Here is a 16,517-nt window from a genome sequence, read left to right on the forward strand (position 1 = left end):
AAAAACACAGGAAAAGATTAGAATTTGGGAAAAGAAAATATTCGAAAAAATATACTATACCTTTTACATATATTTTTCTAACATAATAATACCAAAAAATACTAAAAAAATACCAGATACAAGACACAAAATATACCAAACAAAATGGGCATTATGGGATTATAAATTCGTTGGCTAGTAGATCGATTGTGGCATGATGCAATTATACAAGGTGGTCTCGTCGGGAGCCGAAGTTCGTTCGTGTTGTCCCTTATCGTCAGTGCATGCTTGCTGTTGATGATGAAGGTTGTTCACGGACGATTTTTTTGATATATTCTTAACCCTTATGTCCCGACAGCAAAAAAATTACATATTGCATATTATATAAATAGCATATAAAAAAAAATATCACAGAATTATAAGTAATATTTATATATTATGCAAAAGAAAATTTTAATATAACTAAAAATGTTGAAGACAAATTTTTAATGGCTGCATAAAAGTAAATATTAATATATCAGTAAAATCATTTTATTTTAAAATTTTAAGCCCCACGGGCCTGTTAAGGGTTAATCAACATCAACATATGCCGTCTCACTCACACTCACTATACTATGTGCCTTTTATTCGCACTTATTGCTAGCATACGTTAAGGGACTGACTTTTGCCGACGAGACCACCTTGTATAATTGCATCATGGATTGTGGTTCTTAAATGCATTCATGCAGATCTCTTATATCATTCCTACTCAAAGTGTGTCCCCAAATGTGGATAAATGGCAATGCTGCCCCGTTTCCATCAATTTCAATGAATTGAATGAACGAAGAATGAGATGACCCTTATAGAGATGGGCCTTGAAGCCTTGAGGCTGCAGTGACCAAAAACAAGTCCAGAGCTAAGTGTGCTGCAACCTGGTTCCACACTGCACTGGCCCAACCGTTGCTGCTTCCACGCCGTGTGACACCCCGCGACACCATTCGGCCATCAATAAGCACAGTTTTGCATAGTTAGGCGCATAGTGGCAATGCTGTGGGGGCCCGCTACGTGCTAGAGCGCAAGGATGTTTGACACTGCTTGCGCACGAAAGTATGCAACGGCCACTGCGGCCACCACCGACACCATCGCACCCTTAACCCGTGGGTGTGTGTGTGTGTCTGCCTCTGAATCGAATGTGGATGTGGATGTGGCTGTGGATGTGGATGTGGATACCATGTTATGCATATTGGTCGTAAAACATGAGCCAACTGCGCAATTAAATGGTCCGCAATGCAAATGGAATGCCCACAGGACATGGACATGGTCCACCCGAAATAAAGTACAAAAAAGTACTATAGAGATTGGCGTTGGGGCGGCGTTGGCGGGGACGGCCCTCCCCGGCCCCGGCCCCGTTCCCTCCATCTGGTTTCCGTTTTTTCTGCCATTTACCACAAATCAACGCTGAGGACTGAGCTTTACTCCGAGTGTCGGGCTGTCCGCTGCCGCTCTGTCCCTGGGGCACCTTGTTTATCCAACTGAAGCGCCCTATAAATGATATATCCAACTGGTCATTGGGGCTGCAGTGCCACCCTTCTCCCTTCTCCCTTCTCCCTTCACCCTTCTCGCCAACAGCGGCTGCTGTTGCTGCTGCTGACGCTGACGCTGCCGCTGCCATCGGAAAGTGCAGCTCTTTGGGCTTTTAAATTGGCTATAAATGCGCTGGAGCATAAATGGATTTACACACATGCAGCTTGTTGCTGCCCCACTTCTCTCTTCCGTTCTTCCATTTCCATGTTGCATGCAAATACATGCCACTGCACACGCCCCCACCACCAACGGAATGGAAGCCAAACTCAAACCGAAGCCCAAACGAAAATCGAATCCATTCCCCATTCTCCACAGGCATATGCTTGCTGCTCAGGCAATTCAATCCCCCTTTTAAAAAAATATTCCCCCATCCCTCTGGATCTCTTTCTCACGTGTGTGTATGTGTGTGTCTGCTCTGTTTCAAGGATTTAAGGAAGCGAAATGGGAAGGCAACTTCCGGCAGCCAGATGAGTCAAGCGGATGCCGTATAGATTGAGAGATGAAGATGCAGACCCAAGGAAGAATCTGGAACCTGATTAATTTTCGCTCTTTTCAGAGAACTATTTTCGAGTAAATACCAAATGCAGATAGATACTATATCAGCTGTGCTCTTTCTATCTTTAGATTGCGATTCAGAGACTAATAAAATGATATTTTTGAACCATATATGTTAAGTAGAGGCCATTTGACTTCCTTTTTCCTGTATGTTTGCACATTTTTGTCAAATCAGAGTTCAGAGCTCAAGCTTTATTGCTACTTTCCCATCTGGAAAGTGCCCTCCCTATTGCCATTTGCATTTCTCACTCCTGCGACTGAGAATTGGCCCTCTCTCGCTCTCTCTCTCTCTCTCTCTCTCTCTCTCTCTGACACTCGAGGGGCATTGAACTTTTCAATTGCTCCCCCATGCACTCTGCCCCCGCTCAAGCGGATTAATTGAACTAGTTCCCCAATTTGCCAACTAATGTGCTCTTAGCATCCAAGCATCCCAGCATCCTGTATCCGCTGCAACCCACCACACACACACACACACACACACACACACACACACACAAGGTATCATAAACTTTCGCACACCCACAGCCATAGCCACACTTACACTCGTTCACAGAGTGGCACACACACACAATGGAAAGCACTTGAAAATGAAAGGATAATAATAATATTTTTATTATATTATATTTTACTCGTAGTTCTTTCTCTGTTGTTTGCTCGCTTGCATCTACAGGAGTGGCACGAGCAGCAGCAGCATCAACATATGAGTGGAGAGGTCAGGTCATGGGGTTGGGTGCCCGGGTGCCCGGGTGCCAGGGTTTGACTTAAGTGCAGCTCTGCGTTGCTGCAACAACACTCGAGTGTTGTCGGGCACTGGGTCGGGCTATGCAGGAGGATGGGGGGGGGGGGGGGGCATTTGTAACTGTAGCTGTAACTTGGGCAACGCTCGCTAGCTGCGCGATGATTTCCAGGATTTCAGACGGATTATTTTTGTGTGTGCCAAGTTTTTTGCAATTTATGGCTGGCTCTTTACATTCCGCATTTCGTGTTTCTCTTCTGTTTTCCTGTTTTCTGCTCTTTGTTCTCTGCTCTCTGTTCTTTGTACGAATTAAACCATGAGTTATTTGATTAAAATTCAAATGAATTTGAAATTGGCCATCTTTGGCCTTTGGGGCTTGTACTTTTCGGTGCCAGAGGGAATAGGAGATGTTTCGGGTACCTGAACAAAGATATATGTATGTAATTGTTTGTGAATTAGTTCTGTTCAGCCGGTTCCCATGGAACTATTTCTCTTGTAATCCTCTATCCCCTGCTTTGGGCTTAGGGTATTCTATTCAATATCTAATCCATTCAATCTATTCTCAGTGATTAGCCATGAAGCGTACCTTGATCCATTTATCCATTTTTCATATTGCCATGAAATGAACTAGTTCCTTGAAGCACCCCAGGCCATCCATTGATTCAGATTATCTGAGCTTTGCCATCCTCCACCCTCCACTCTCCACCAGCTGGTCTCTGGTTTGCCTTTGAAAATATATGAAGCCCCACCCATTGGAAAGTACAGTCTCTCTTCTGAGGAAGGGTGTTGGGTATTTGGGTGTTTCATGCATAAACACGGCGAAGGTCAGATGATGGCTCACATAAAAAGCTTGAGACCTGGCCCCCAGACGTGGCACGGGAATGCGGATCCGTTTGCTGTCAGGAGTATTGCTATTTTACCTTTTCTCCTCTCATCTTCTGGTCCCCGATCCCGTTCCTACTCCTTTTCTGTGCTCCACTTGCTAGCGTTCTTGTTGCTTTTTTTTGTTTTTTTTGTTTTTTTGGGGCAAGCAACAGTTGAACATTTGGAAATTTGCATAAATATTTCCCAGACCCGCAGCCCGTCCCTGATTCCTCTTCCGTGCCACTCGAAATTTATAGAAATGTGCACGAAACAGTTTCCATTTGCAAGGGGCAGGCAGCTCTCTCCCAGTCCCACTCTCCCTCTTGCTTTCTCTTTGTTAAAGGCTTTTGGGTCCGACATGTACGATACATATGAATATTTTATAAGCCCGTGTCTCTCACTCTTGGGCGCGTATGTGGCCTGGGCGTTATTTATGCGAGAAGACTGTTGAAGTTGACGAAACCATCGGGATCGGGCTGGGTCCGGCCGGTTGTGGTCGTAATATTTAACGCCAATGCCACCAAAAGCTGTGACATGGACAGGACGGAAAAGGACATGCACGACAGACAGACAGACAGACAGGACAGCGCAGGACAGGACAGGACAGAACAAGTCCCTATATCTTTCGTCCTGCAGCAACGGATCTATTTTGCATTGAAATTGAAATTGAAATGTCAGCTGAGCGTCCGCCTCTCGACACCACAACTGGGATTGGGACTGGAACTGGAACTGGGATTACATGATGGCTCTATCGTTCCACTCACAGAGAGATGTCCGCTAATCAGAATTATTGAATTATATCATAAATTGCACTTCCAGAGAAGGGCACTGCACTACTCTGAAAGTCTGCTGGTCGGGCCTGCACACTGCACTCAACACCTGCTTGGATTTCAGGCAAATGGAAGTGCAATTTTCAAAGAATAGTGTTCCCAATTTGAAGGGAAAATCAGGACTCAAGCTGCAGCCATTTTTTTAAGGAGAGTCCCCGTCCATTACGCGCACTGTAATCCTGGGCGTTCGTGCATCCTTATCGTCTTGTCAGGCGCACGGGTCGCACCAGGCGCAGCAAAATTAATTGATTATCTTTTGGAATAAGCAAAAAAGAAAACACCAACACATACAAAGCGACATAAATATATGTATGTGTGTAGAAAAGAGGGCAGGTCCTGTCCGGAAGTGGATTACTACCAAAGTTAGTTCAGATTTGTCAAAGCCAGTGGAAGAATCTGCCATACAGGGTGCTCCAAACAAAACATAGATCCAGAGGGAGGAGCAGGGGAGCCCTTTCCATTCAAATATCGATTAAGGATTGCTATTCCAGGGCCACATACAATCGTTATCAATTCGATAGATGTTCGATTGCCGTTCAATTTCCAAAGACCAACGGTTGCTCTATCGAAATTTGTTGTGTGTTGTGTGTTGTGGCACCCTGTTATCGTCTCTGTCATCGATTGCGGATTGCATGAGACACGTTCGTTACTTAGCTCCATTCTTCGTCTGCGTCTTGTCTTGGGCCTCTGTCTAATTGCTGGCCATTCGTTTCGGGCCAAACTGCTGGCCGACTTTGCTTATCAGCGCGCTTTTCGCCACTCCGCCACGGCCCACAGCCACAGCCACAGCCACACCCAGACCTGGCCCGGCCTGTGCAGCCAACGAAAATTGCGACCCATTTGTTAGACAGGCTGGCAAATCATTTTTCATTTGCCTGTTGAAATTTTGGACTTTGTCTGCCACCTGCCCGAAGGGACGAATGGACGAACGGACGGGCTGTTTCGGGGCCGGAAGAGGTCAGGGTGTCTGCGGGGTGGGGTGGAGTGGGTGCTGCGTGGTGTTTTTTTGGGGCTCTTCTATTGAACTTTACTCAAGCGAAATTAATGAGCGGCCATGGCCATAACACGCGCCGGGAGCCAGTTCATTACCGGTTCGGATCTTAGTCCTGCTCCTGGACCCACTCCTGGTCCACTCCTGGACCCACTCCTGGTCCACTCCTGGTCCACTCCTTCCACTGCGTCCACTGAAGTGCAGCAAAGCGCGAAAAGCATTAGAGAACGTTGGCGGGGGGGGGGGGGGGGGGGGGGGGGGGGGGGGGGGGGGGGGGGGGGGGGGGGGGGGTTGGAGGCCCAGAGGGGCCCAGAGAGTGGACAGGCATTTTATTGGCGGCCATAAAACGCAAAGTGTCAAAGCGAAACGATTCAGATGGTCGCAGCCAAACGAGGTTGGGCAACATTTTGGCTAACATTTCAATTGGCACGGCCATAAAAAATACGGCTGCAAATAGCCGCCATCCACCGATGGACGTTCGAGTGCTCGACGAGGCCCATACCCAGCACTCGCACTGGCCGAATCATTCTTCGGTGCCTTCGATTTATAAAACTATATTAAATTTCATACGAATTCTCTCAGTCCCCCAATCCACCAATCCACCCTTCTCGTATCATTATTAAAGTGCTTCAATATTTATGCAATTAAAATGCCAGTCGATTATGCTAATTAATTGCTGGATATTAATTGTAATGTATTGTATTACCTCATCAATTGCCCCGTTCCACTGGAGGCACGTATAGATGGATGGATGGATTCATCTGTGTGGGTGGTTGTGTGGCTCTGAGGCAATCAACTTTCATAGAGTGCTACCCTGTAGGAGACAGACAGAGATCTCGTTGACCATTTGACTTTGATTTGTTGTTTGGACTACCAAAGAACAAGTGGAATGCCCCTTGCTTCTTCCTCTCCCTGTGCCTGTGCCATTAGGCACTTTCCTCTGGCTTTGGGAGGCGGCGCTCCGAGACCCGAGACCCGAGACCCGAGACGACAACAAAAGGAAGCCAGAAAAAGCTGAAAGACCATTCGTAGCACTCAATTAACGCATTTAAAACTACAGAGGACCCGCCCCCTCTCAGAGGGAGGGAGATCTGAAGAGGAGAGGCTGCCACTTGTGTTGGGTTTATTTCGAGAAATGCTGTTGCCTGGCATTGTGCATCTGCTGCCTTTGTCTGTGGCACGCGGCAGGCAGTCGAAGCGAGGCACATCCACATCCACATCCACATCCAAAGGCATTGTCTATCCGTCTGTCCCTTCCCCAAACGCATCCAAATCCGAATCTGAGTCCCAGCCACCCCAATCCCCCCAAAGCCATGGAAAAGCTGTGCATCCCACAATACATCAACAGCCATGGCTGGAGCCCTCTTTTTGGCTTGACGATCGGAATCCTTTGCCCTACAGAGCCAATCCAATGATAAAAGGGAAAATACCATTGGCTTAAGAGGTCCTGGGTTTTGGAATTTCATCGCTTTTGGGTTTGATGCTGATTTTGGTAATATTTTGCAATTTGGTAATCGGAAATCACTTATCGAATGGATGGGTTTCATTCCCTACTTGTTGGGGGGCTCACAACTATAGTTTTTTCCCTACAAAATACGAGTATCTGTGTTGATTAGTGGACTCCCTCCTTCATATAAATATGTGTCTTGTCCTGTAAGCCCTCCCTGTCTGTTTGGTTCCAGCTTTCACCCAAATATCTGCCTCCAGTTGGCCCTGATTTGGCTCCCACAAAGGACTTTCCATTCAGTAAACTTAAGCTACGGAAATTGTTATTAGAAATTCTTGGTACGGCTCTTGGGCCCCCCATTCGAATTTGGTTCCTGGCCCTCAATTTATTAGCATTTAAGGAAAGTTATTAGCTTCTGAGGCAACTTCTGATCCTTGACATTTGGGGGTTGGGTTCATTAAAGTTTTAGTGGCTCTGCCATCCCTCCTCTCCCTCTATGGTCCGCCCGCATCTCGTTTTATTACGAGAAATAATTTAACGCATCAACGATTGCCATTTCTGGCCATGATTATTGGACAGTGGCCGTTGTGTCTGCCTGCTTAGTCCTGGCTCCTGGCTCTTGGCTCATGGTAATTGCTCTGTCTCTCTCTCTCTCTCTCTCTCTGTCTCTCTGTCTCTGCCTGGATGGTAGCCTTAGCCATGAAATTGTATGGGTCTTTATGGCTCAGTGACCTGCACACGTTCATGTTCATGTTAAAAGACCAAATTACATTTTGCATTTTGATTAAAAAGTGAGCATCCAACCCTCTCTCACTCCCTTGTTCCCCCTCTTTCCCTCTCCCTTTCTCTGTCTCTGTCTCTGTCTTTCGAGCCTTCTTGGGCCCCCTTTTACTTGTCCATTTCCTGCGCTTCCCAGGAGACACTCGAAGCGTGTAGCTCGTTTGCAATTTAATGAAGCAAACTGTTGCTAAACACACGACTAAAGTCAGTTCCTGACGGTGAGCGAGGGTGGAGGGGGGGGGGAGGGGGAACAACCACCAGAGAGTGGGCTGGCAGCGCGGGGGGGGGGGTGACTGGAGGAAGCGGTCCTGGCACCGCTGAAGCATGAAAATCATTTGATGTTTTTGCGCGATGGACGCTATGGACTCCCGGATCCAACAGATTCTCAAAAGAGAGGGAGAGAGAGAGAGAGAGAAAGCGAAAGCAGCTGCCAAATGCGCTTAGCGTCAAACATCTGCTCCAGTGTTCGGCTGCTTCCTCCATCTCCATCTCCGCATCAGCCTCTATCAAAGTTCTCTGCTGGCAATTTGACAAGAGCGCATTATCCTTACAAACCGGCAGCCGCAGCTGGGCCTCAGCCGGAAAGACCTGCGGACTATGGGATACCCTTTAACACACTATATTCCATCTGATTGTCACATACAGCCTGGCCAATACGATACACCCCATCCTTACGCGACCAGTTTTGGGTTTTTGAAAATGAAAAATGATACAGAGAAAGTGAAAGCGAAAGAGAAAGAGAAGGACGGGGAGGAAGCTTAGCCAAGTCAAACGCTTCCGCTGGCATTTGGCCAACGAAGAAAAACGAAAGCCAATTCAACAGAGCAAGATAAAAGTATGAAATATATATATTTAAAATTGCATAAATCAAAACACTTGTGCAGAGAGAGGCCAGAGCCAGAGGCCAACAAGGTTGATGATGCTAATTGATTGATGATCGACTGTCGACAGATGGTGCTTCAATCGAGCCCTCAAGAGCCACTAGATATGTGGGATGTGAGCTTTAATTTGCCACTACTGCTCCAAGGTACTATGCCTTAATTTGCAAGAATCCTTTAGTGCAAAATGGACCCTCTACAGGGGCGAACTTTCGTTAATTGGCTCCCCCATTTGGAGCAAGGCTTTCGCCGTTGCAAAGGTCAAAAAGTGACCACCCATTTCACTGTAATTTACATGATTTTTGGAATTTCCTTTCCATACTTTATTCCTTTGATATTTTTGATTGCATATCTTTGCGTCCGCTTTAAAGGGGCATCGCTGTAGCCCTCTGCAATCGTTTCGCGAATCCCAGCACGTCCATGCGTCCAAACGACTGAAGGACCTCAAACCCAAAACCAATTCGAAAGTCTCAATTAAAGCGCACTCTTTGGCAATTCCAGCAGTGACTTCTCTCTAGCCAGATATCGACAGTTCCATCCTCAATCGCCATCCAGAGTTACAATCAGAATCGCAGTCGTACCCGCCGCATGCCGCATGCCGCATGCCGCATGCCGCCTCCACATCCACAGTCTCTGCCACTGCCACTGCCACAGGCATCGTAAGCCGTGACTCTGCCAGTCTGCCAGCGTGCCAGTGTGGAGGAGCACATTCCGTGGGCGATGACAAAAGGAATCGGAAAATGCAATGGGAAATTGTTCAGACAATGGCCAAAGCGGGTCGCAGGAATGTTGCACAAAGTTGATGTGCGGGAGGTGGGATGGTGGTGGGGCAAGGGGAAATGCTCATACTGCAATGCCAGAGGCAAACGAAAAATGCAAATTGTCAAACATGCAACCGAAATTGACGAGAGACGGAAACTGGTTCCTGCAACTCTCTGTCACGCACATCGCGCTGGGGGAGTGGGGTGTGCGGTGGGAGGCGGGGGGGAGTTGCTTCAGAGGAATACTCGTAGCACCGCGAATATACAAGCCGTCATTCTGTCAGTCTGTCCGTCCATTGGTCTGTCACTCTGCCAGTCTGCCAATATGAGGCTTGTCAAAATGTCTGCAGGCTCCCCTACACGCCCCCTCGTCAGTGAGCCATTCCCGCCATCATCCCCACCGACCCCATCATCGACAGCTGTGGCAAGGATGCCAGAAAATTAACTCAAACCGAACTGGCAAACGCATGGCATGCCCCTGCCCCCTTGCCACATCACACTGTGGCACGTCTCAGAAAATGAGAGGCAGGGAAGGGGCTGGGGTATGGGAACTTGTTGCTGCAATTTGGCAGCCATTCCAGTGCCAGTGCCAGGTCCAGGTTCAGGTCCAGGTCCAGGTCTGGGCCATTTTTAAGCAGGCATAATTAATGGAAAACGGTCCTCGTTTCCTCGGATAATGTCAACATTATCGCTGCTAATTAGCAACGGGGGAAGTGACAGAGAGAGAGAGAGGGAGAGATGGACACGAATGGAGCGGGGCACACGAGGTACGGTGGAGTGGCAGCTAATGGATTTACCTCGTCATTTAGAGGATGATTTACTATGTGATGTGATGGACAGGTGGAAGGCAAAGGGCACGATACGAATAACTGAGTTTAAGGTTTAAGGACAAGAGGAGTAGACAATTAAAGATGATGCATAGGAGGGTGTAGAAGGAATATATATACATTAAAGGCAAAAAGCTTTGCGGTTTATCTAGCTTATAGCCTGCCTTTTCACCTATCGTTCCTCTGGCAGCTAGCACCTCTCTTAGCCGATTTGGACTGCTTGGAAGCAGTGCTTCCACGTCACGCTTCGGGTGGGAATCGGTAGTGCCATCATTCGATTTGAAATGCCATTTAAAGGGGCCTCCCTCCACCCACGATCTGTTATTAGTGATACAATGACAAAGATCCCATGAAAGGCTTTGTTCCTTCCTTCGATTCGGCTCGAAGACTCACCTGCTTTATTCTCAGTGTAGCTTCGTTGGCAAATACTTTGTTGCACCTGCAAGTGCTTTGGTCCGTTCGCAAATTTGCATTTCACACCCGCAGATCTTTTCCACTTTCCCTCGATGGCTTTTGCAATTAGCGAAGCGCCAGACTTGAGAACCAAGCGAACAAACAATCGAATGATCTCAGGCGGAGACACATGGAGAGGGACAGAGTTTGGATTGTGGAAAAAAAACAATTCTCATTTATTTATTGTGTGTGTGTGTGACTTATAATGTACTTTAGATTTGAGCTGTGGATTTATTGTATCTATAGATCTCCTAACTGTTGTCGGAGATGAGGCGCTGCTCATTGTAGCGTATGGGATATGTGAGTGCATTGCCCTTGTCCCACGAGTAGAGTTCCTGCGGAAGTGGAATGTGGATTGTGGGAACCTCCTTCGAAGGCAAATACCAAAGGATCACTTACCACTGTCAAGGGATTGTAGCCCACGGTGGTGGTGTGGCTGAAGGGATTCGAGAACGGCAGATTCGTGTTGAGCAGCTTCCCCTTATAGAGGTCCACCACATATCGGATCTGTGTGTTCTTGTCGGTGGCCGAGTCGATGGCATACAGGTTGCCGCACACAATGAACATCTCCCCGAACTGATGATGGTCCAAGGTTATATTGAAGTTGTACTGCATCTTCAGGGTCTCCGCATCCAGCTGCAAAAAGGGAACCGAAATCATTCCAAAGAACATCTAAGAGAGAATACTCTACGCACCTTGGCCACCAGAGTGTTGTTGGAGTTGTAGGTGCTGTAGATGACCCACAGACCCACCTCGTCCACATTGAAGTCCATGAAGTTGAAGTCCGTGGCGTAGAGTCGGTTTGAGGCCGCCACTCCCGCGTAGGGCAATTGGGTGGCTAGAAGAAAGGACCAGCCGCCATCAAAGGAATGTCTCGGGATGTGCGTGTGTGTGTGGGACTACGTACTTATCTTTTTGAGGCTTATAAGATCCAGCTTAACCACCAGATCGGAGTTCCTCTGGTGGTAGTAGAACGAGCCATTGAACACCACATGAGCGTTGCCCTGAAGGGGAGGAGCAACAGTCTTTGGATCTACCTTCTATATATATGTATATCGATACTCACATGGAAACCCTCGGGTATTTCGTACTTGCGCCTGGGCACACTGTTCATGCGGTACTGTATCCGCGTGGTGAACTCAAACAGATTGTACGGATCGTTCTCGTTCGTCACGAACGTCTTCTCTCGATCGCTGTCCGGCGCTGGGTCTCGCAGCCACGATCCAAACTTCTCGTTAACGACCTTGTGGAACACGGGCTTGCCAACGGCATATAGATAGCATGCTGCAAGTATAGGATACTCGTACGTACAAATGGGGCTTGATGATGGGATCCTGGCTGGGATACTCACTCTTGGGTCGCTTGGGCAGCCCCGGATAGCTGAGGTTTCCTGTCGGCTGGATCTCAAAGTTGTTCAGTATGGAGTCCTTGCACTGGTACAGGCTGAAAGAGCATTGCGGGATGTGTAAATGTGTATCTGTGTTTCTGTGTATCTGGGGGGAAAGCAGGCGGCTGGACATACCTGGGATCCGGACACTGGTCACAGACGGGGCACTCGCTCTCCGGCGGTCGCTGGCCGTACACCTTGATGCTGTTGCCCACATACGGGGTCTCGCTGTTCGGATCTTGTGCTAGTTTCGGAGAGTAAGAGTCGAAGGACTAGTAGAGTCTCTGTCAATTCGCAGGGATCCTGTCTACTCACGTGCTATCTCAAAGTTGACCATGGTGGCATTCAGTTCGTTGCGTGCCACACAATGATAGTAGCCAAAGTCGTCCTTTCGCAGGTTGTTGATGGTCAGCCGCATCGATGTCTTGAAACTGAAACAATCCGCAGATCGCATTTCAGTTCTGGGACAGTGGGAGATCTCTGGGGGGGACACTCACCCATCCGGATACGATTCGATGCTGTACTTCTCGCTGGGGTCCAGAATCTTTCCATCGTAGGCCCGCTCCCAGTAGCGTATGGCCTCGGGGAAGGCCTCCACCAGACACTCCAGCGTGGCACTGCTCTGGTACTCCGCGTAGATCATTTGTCGGTACACCGAGATCATGGGAGCAACTTTTCAGGAAAAATATGAGAAGGTTACAGCTACAGGTACAGGCAGAGGTACAGGTGATCTCGCTTACAGTGAACTTCCACGATGAAGGTCGCATTGGCCACGGGAGCTATGCCATTGTTGGCATAGCATGTGTAGGCTGCCATCTGGTGCCTCGTGATGTTCGTGAACTTCAGGAACTGTCCGCTAATGGAGGCCACTGAGATAGGATCAATGCTTAGAGGGGTCCTTAGGTGGGTGCTCGCTCCATTCCGCAAGGAGTCTACTCACTCTCCATTCCGTTGACGTTGATGGTGCGACCGTCCTCGCGCCGCCACTCCACCTGCGGCTGGGGACTGCCGGTGGCCGTGCAGCTGAGGTTCAGGGATCGCCCCTCCTCCACGATTACCGTGCGATGGAAGTCCGGTGCGTGCAGATCTGTTATCGAGGGCGGTATCAGCAGATCGTTCGAGGAGCTGCCATTGGGGAACTGCATCTTCCAGGCATTGATGCCGGGCACTCCGGGCGTGCCGTTGGTGCCCGGCTTACCAGGACGTCCGCGCGGACCAGCAATGCCTGTGGAAAGTGAAGGATCTCCTGACACTGGAAGCAGAATGAACTGAAAGAGACCAACCCTTGAGTCCTCGTTCGCCGGGTGGTCCCTGGGCGCCTTTCGGCCCCGTTATGGACAGCCCATCCTTGCCGTCCTTGCCATGCAGCCCGTCCTTGCCATCGCGCCCCGGCTGTCCGTTCTTGCCATCGGCACCCGCTCGTCCCGGCACGCCGTCCAGTCCCGGCTCCCCCGGCACGCCGTCCCGTCCATCAAGACCGGACCGCCCGACGCCGCCAGCATCGCCCTTGGGTCCACGCGGACCCGCGGGCCCCAGATGGCCGACGCCATCGACGCCGGGGGCGCCGGGCAGGCCGACATCGCCGCGATTGCCCTTCGGGCCGGGAATGCCGGGCAGGCCGGGATTGCCGGTGGGACCCTTGGGGCCCGACTCACCCGGCGGACCCACCGGTGCCGGCGGACAGTAGTCCTGGGTGCCCTTGCAGAAGCCCGTGATGATCTTCTCGGGCACGCGGCAGTAGGTGTTCAGGTAGATCCACTCGTCGCCGCCGGGGGCCGCACCCTTCTGGCCGGTCCGCTTGCGGATCTCTGTGTCCTGCTCCTCGAGCGCCATGCGGTGGTTCGGATTGAAGAACTCGATCAGTGGGTCCGCTGCAAGTGCCAAAAAGAGATTGGTTAGTGGGATTTCGAGAGGCGAGGCGTCCCCTCTTCTTCATCGAGCCTTGCCGTGCATCGAGGCGGGCGACGAGGCAATGTCCCGCCGGACTCGCATCCGCATCCGCTTCTCCTCTGAGGCGCGCGGGGCGTGACCGATCAGATTGTCCGTGAACTTGCGCTCGTTCTTCACCTCTCCACTGCCGCCGCCGCCTCCGCTGCTGCTGATCTTTCGCGGGGTACTGGCGGTGCTGTCAAGAGAGAACAAAGATTGGGATGATGCCTGCCAATCCCGAACGAGGGAGGACATACCTTGTTTCCCGCTCATGATCCGCTTCGATTATCTGGCTGACCATCGCTCGCAGGGCATCCTGTGATCGCTGCAGCTCCGCCTGGAACTGTGCGCGAAACAGCGAGCTCGAGATCTGCGTCGGTGGGGGATCCTGCTGTGTGTGCGTGTAGAAGACGATGGCGAGGCTGGCCAGGATCAGGGTGAGGGCACCCAAATAGATGTAGACGAGTGTCAGTGAAGTGGCCGCCTTGTTGGCGGTCCCAGCACCAGCAGTCGATTCCGTGTCGCCCACCAGATGGTCACTGGAGGCCGCGGACTCGAGACGCCGCGGCTTCACCGCATTTGTTGCTGTCGCGGCGGACGTGGAGGCGGTCTCCTCCTCATCCTGCTGCATGGAGCGTCGCTTCTTCTTCTTCTTGCTGGCATTGTGGAGACTCTGGTTGACGGCCAGAAACATGTTGTAGCCGCTGTGCTTGCCGCGAGGCTGCTGCCGAAATCGAATGGGAAATTTGTGGTTTGATTGCGGTGGGATTTTGATTTTGATTTATGGAGCGCGAGTGCAGTTCGAAAATAAAATATCCATATTTTTAGATCACAAAAAACAGAAATGATTGAAAGAAGCAAAGGCAGGGAGGAAGAGTGTGTGGCGGTGGGGAAAACTCGGTCTAATTTTAAAACTATCGAAAGCCCCTCTGGAACGGGGACGCACTGTCTGTCTCCTCCTGCGTTCTAATCTCACTTGCAACACTGGAAGAAAACCTCAAGTGCAAATGGAAATGGAAATGAAAATGCAGTTTCGACTCGACTCGATGTGTGTTTTGTGTTTTGTTTGATGGAAATTTTGTTGTACGTACGTGCATACATAAGAGCCGCTCGCTACCAAAACTTTTTCACACTTTTCCGCATAGAGAGCGGAGGGAGGGACGGGACGACCACAGGCAGGCAGGCAGGCGGTCGGGCGGGCGAGAGAAAGAGAGAGAGTGTGAGTGTGAATGAAAGAAAGATAGTGAAAGAAAGAGAGAGCTGGTGACCGAACGCGTTGGCGTCTAATGCTCGACTGAGTGACAGTTTGGATGTGGGCCTCCGTTTTTGCTCCGCTTTTCATAGCCGGCAACTTTCCCACGCACTCTTTCTCTCTCTCCCTCTCTCACAAATGAGAGCGCGACAAAGAGAGAGAGAGAGAGAGAGAGGGCGAGCGGAAGAGCATGAGCGAGGGAGCGATAACAAATCGAGTCTATAACTAGATATAACCCATGGCTATATCTCTTGACAGCTTTACGTACACCATAAATTAATCGAAGACTTTTGGGAAATTTGGAAATTCGTTTGATTTCTGCTAATTTAAGAAAACTAAAGGAAATCTTGTGGAAAATCTCTAGCAAATGGCAAATGATTCTTCCAATATAATCGTATATATCTGAAAATAAGGAAAATACAGAGGAATATAGTTTGAGAGAGAGAGAGAGTGATTGTTGGGGCCTCTCTGCGATTCGACGCCTGCGCCGTGGCCTCTATTTTCCTCTATCTTCCGGTGGCAGCTAACGGTAAATCAACAATGGGATGCACACAGCCCCCCAAAAGAGGCCGCAGAGAGAGAGAGCAAGAGAGAGAGAGAGAGAGAGAGAGAGAGGGAGAAAGAGGAGTTGGCCAAAGTCTGGAGTTTCGTACGATGGATGGCGGGTGGAAAACTTCAGCCATATCCTCAACAAGTAAGAAGTTGAACTTTGGGGAACGGCGAACAAACCCAGGCTTTGGGGACGGACTGCATTGGGAATACCAGTAAAAAGATATAGATGAACAAATATCAGTAGCCACTTGCCACTGAATACCACTGAATGAAGGTTTTGAATCAGAAAGAGCCTCTTTATCGTTTCCATTTATCGTTTAATATATCGCTTGCCTGTCTGATATTCGCCAAAAGATGAATCTTTGCCAGTCCTTCGGTAGCAGTTCTCTTGAAGAGTATTCAGTATGTGGATTATTCAGCAGGGGCTACTAGAGACCTTTAACTTAATTAAAGTGTTAAATAAATGTCAGAGCATAATTGAAGGGGGCTTAAACATCGACCACTGCACGTGCTAGTGGCTCGCTTTGCGCTTCATTTGCATTTCCATTTCGAAGGCGGCAACCGAAACTGAATTCAATTTGCATTGGCCCAATGCCTACACCGGCACGAGCCGATGCGCAATGAGCCGTAACAAGCTCGTTAACAGGATGGCGGTGACGGTGACGGTGGCTCCAGGACCTGCATCAAGGAGCCAAACATTCAACATTGAACATCCACTTTGGCCGGCTGAACT

General features: G+C 49.5%; 2 protein-coding genes across 4 annotated transcripts in view; one reads left to right on the forward strand and one right to left on the reverse strand.

The window, feature by feature from the left end:
- The window catches only part of LOC108162264 (potassium voltage-gated channel protein Shaker), a 147,057-nt gene that overhangs the window by 27,398 nt on the left and 103,142 nt on the right, over positions 1-16,517 (forward strand). The gene's annotated exons all lie outside the window — the stretch shown is intronic.
- Positions 10,817-15,262, reverse strand: LOC108162326. 2 transcript variants are annotated; one of them, XM_017297021.2, is made up of 15 exons: positions 15,072-15,262; positions 14,238-14,701; positions 13,998-14,176; positions 13,335-13,922; positions 12,992-13,276; positions 12,792-12,920; positions 12,549-12,723; positions 12,367-12,482; positions 12,187-12,295; positions 12,016-12,107; positions 11,731-11,948; positions 11,572-11,668; positions 11,360-11,502; positions 11,064-11,300; positions 10,817-10,999 (listed from the first exon to the last, which is right to left on the reverse strand). In XM_017297021.2, exons 1-15 carry the CDS (start codon positions 15,075-15,077, stop codon positions 10,916-10,918), a joined length of 2,922 nt encoding a protein of 973 aa, XP_017152510.1. In that variant the 5' UTR covers positions 15,078-15,262; the 3' UTR covers positions 10,817-10,915. The 2 variants fall into 2 exon arrangements, with proteins under 2 accessions (XP_017152510.1, XP_017152503.1); XM_017297014.2 differs by having other exon boundaries at positions 14,238-14,704.

Source organism: Drosophila miranda, chromosome XL, assembly GCF_003369915.1.
Source record: "Drosophila miranda strain MSH22 chromosome XL, D.miranda_PacBio2.1, whole genome shotgun sequence".
NCBI classification, from domain to species: domain Eukaryota; kingdom Metazoa; phylum Arthropoda; class Insecta; order Diptera; family Drosophilidae; genus Drosophila; species Drosophila miranda.